General features: G+C 48.0%; 1 protein-coding gene across 1 annotated transcript; it reads right to left on the minus strand.

Moving 5' to 3' along the window:
- Positions 1–935: 935 nt before the first annotated feature.
- LOC124702726 (auxin-repressed 12.5 kDa protein-like) lies at positions 936–1925 on the minus strand. Its single transcript, XM_047234884.1, has 3 exons — positions 1733–1925; positions 1351–1546; positions 936–1260 (listed from the first exon to the last, which is right to left on the minus strand). The coding sequence occupies exons 1-3, from the start codon at positions 1836–1838 to the stop codon at positions 1218–1220; spliced, it is 345 nt and encodes a 114-aa protein (XP_047090840.1). The 5' UTR covers positions 1839–1925; the 3' UTR covers positions 936–1217.
- Positions 1926–2500: the final 575 nt, after the last annotated feature.

Consider the following 2500-nt stretch of genomic DNA (forward strand, 5'->3'; position numbering starts at 1 on the left):
GTGCCCTCAAACACGGATCAGGACGACCTGCGTTGTGCGGAGACGTCGCTTTGTTGGAGGGCAATGAGAAGTTTTCGTGGGGATCGATCTCATCGTGGCTGCTATATAATAGGTTCAGGACGTGGAGTCGTTTTCCTAAACGGCACCTAAGCAAACGGGGACACGTTCAGACGATGCACTCTACGATATGGATTGGACTCCAACATGAATAGTCTAGCGATCACGCGCGGAACGGGCCGAGGGACGATGGAATCGACGGACGACGGAAACTAACCGTACCATGCCACGGAAACACTTCTAGATTATGTTGGGCCTAGAAATAACACGTTTTTTGGTCCATTTGTGACACCAGGCGGTCACCTATTGCAATTTAATAGTAAAGATTTGCTCAATCAAGTGCATCTAGACATATGTTGCAAAGGTCAGGAGACTTGATCTTCTACTAGTAGGGTAAAAAGAAATAAAGCAACACGCAAGTCCCACTTCACAATCAAAGTATTAACATATAGTCCCATTCGCTGCTCCCTTGAAAACGTATCCCAATTCCTGGATGCGGTCACGCGTCACGGTCGATCGCCTTATTCCCAAGGCCTACACGGTGAAGCCTGATTATGACACCGCACCTATTTATATATTCATAGAGATGCAAACGAGATTCCGTTAGAATCTTCTATAATTTCGAGATCCGTCGAAATCTCACCTCGAAATCTTTACTTCTCCTTCATTTTATGATTTCTAGTATTAAATGTGTTGACTAAATTTTTAACTAAAAATCACAAAATGAGTAGAAGTGAGACTTTTGAAGTATCCCGCTTGTTGATACCTTATCTATGAACGATTGGCACATAAATTTGTATATACCTCGATATTGTTCAACAAGTTTTGTTACCGCCCGCCCTTATGTTGCTCGTTTCATACATTATTACCAGTGAAAAGAAAGCGGAAACTTGCTCTCAGCTTGTTATTAATTGTTTTGCGATAGGTAACTATCTAAACATTGAAGAGATCACACACGCACGCACCGGCACGGGTAGTATTTACAGATGGAACGTGCACACACACATACACGCATCAAAGTAGTACTGAAGCTTAGAACAAACAAACAACACGCAGCCTCGGACTGCAACGCAGGAGCAGGAACTAGGAAGGATTAGATAACCAAAAGGAGCAGCAAACATGGCGTCAGAGAGCTCTTCTTCTCCGTCCACGGCTCTGATTTAGCGGTGGTTGCTCCTGGTCCTGGTCTCGTCGCTGTAAAGCCTGGACAGTAATAAACTTGCCAACGTCAAAACTGAACATGCCACGTGACAAGATGCTTCTTAAGATGAGGAGCTGGCTTTGCTTAGTTACCAGTCATAGACGGTGGGCGAGTTGGGCTTGGGGCTGTCGAAGAGGTTGGCGCCGAGGCTCTTGGTGGCCAGGTTGCTCCCGGGGTGGAAGACGCTCCTCCACACGTTGCCGCCGCGCGGCGGCGTCGCTGAGGACGGCGTCACCGGCGTGGTCGGGGTCGTCGGAATCGACTTACTTCCCTCGCCTGTAGCTAGTGCTACTCCACCAAAGATCCATGAAAATCAGCCGTCAGTTGAAGAGAAGAGAACAGAACACCGTATGAATTCTCACTACTCTTACTACGCTAGTTCTAGTTCTTACTTCTTACTCTCTTCTTATTAGTTTCAGGTTATTTCGCTACTTCTGCAGCCTCTGCCTATATGAACTAACATATGTAAACTACCTGTGTTGATGGCCAGAGGCTGGGTGGCGGCGGCCCTGCGGAGCTTGTCGAGGCCAGTCTCCGGCCGAGGCCCGGCCACCACGTCGTCCCACAGCTTATCCAGCATCTTGTGCACTCGTACTAGATCTGATCGATCCAAGAACTGTTTATGTTACTAGCTAGCTGCTACCGCCGAGAAGATCAGACACACACACTGTCCGAGTAGAGTTGGCAGCTGGGAGCCTCTCTTAAATCATGCAGGGACGTCGGTGCCGTTACCTGCTGGTGGTGTTACCGCCCTAGATCACAGAGAGCCACCTGTACAACCTACTAAAATACGCTGAACAACAAATAACGTGGCGTCGCCTCTACAGATCTTAGCTCCGGTTATGATAGCTTAATTTGACCGCCTGTGCTCGGAACCAACGCTCGGCGATAAGGCTGGGTGACGAGTCCAGAGTTTGGACAGTCGTGGCGGATAAGGATGAAGAAAAATGGCTCAGGCCCCACGGATAGTTAGGATTAGAGCGAAAATATCCTAGCCTGATATTTTCCTTCTGATTGACATGATGGAAAGCGGACAAAGCAAGTCTCCACGCTCGTACCACTTTGTCCTAATTTACTCCCGAGGGCTCGAGAGTGGATTAATAGAACCGGGCGGTATGTGCTCCCGGACCAACTCGAAATTCTATTGGTCCAACGTGATGTGGGGTTTGGTACACCGTCGCGTATTCACCTTTTCCCATCAACTCAGCTTGTACAGTAGTACATACCATACTTCTACCATTC

This window comes from Lolium rigidum, chromosome 3 (assembly GCF_022539505.1).
Source record: "Lolium rigidum isolate FL_2022 chromosome 3, APGP_CSIRO_Lrig_0.1, whole genome shotgun sequence".
Classification (NCBI taxonomy): Eukaryota; Viridiplantae; Streptophyta; class Magnoliopsida; order Poales; family Poaceae; genus Lolium; species Lolium rigidum.

Excerpts from the sequence above, each read along its gene's own strand:
- LOC124702726 (XM_047234884.1), bottom strand. The coding sequence starts at position 1,838 with ATGCTGGATAAGCTGTGGGACGACGTGGTGGCCGGGCCTCGGCCGGAG. Across the intron at positions 1,547-1,732 it reads GCCTCTGGCCATCAACACAG|CACTAGCTACAGGCGAGGGA; the intron begins GTAGTTTACATA and ends TTGGTGGAGTAG. Across the intron at positions 1,261-1,350 it reads TCGCCCACCGTCTATGACTG|GCTTTACAGCGACGAGACCA; the intron begins GTAACTAAGCAA and ends ATTACTGTCCAG.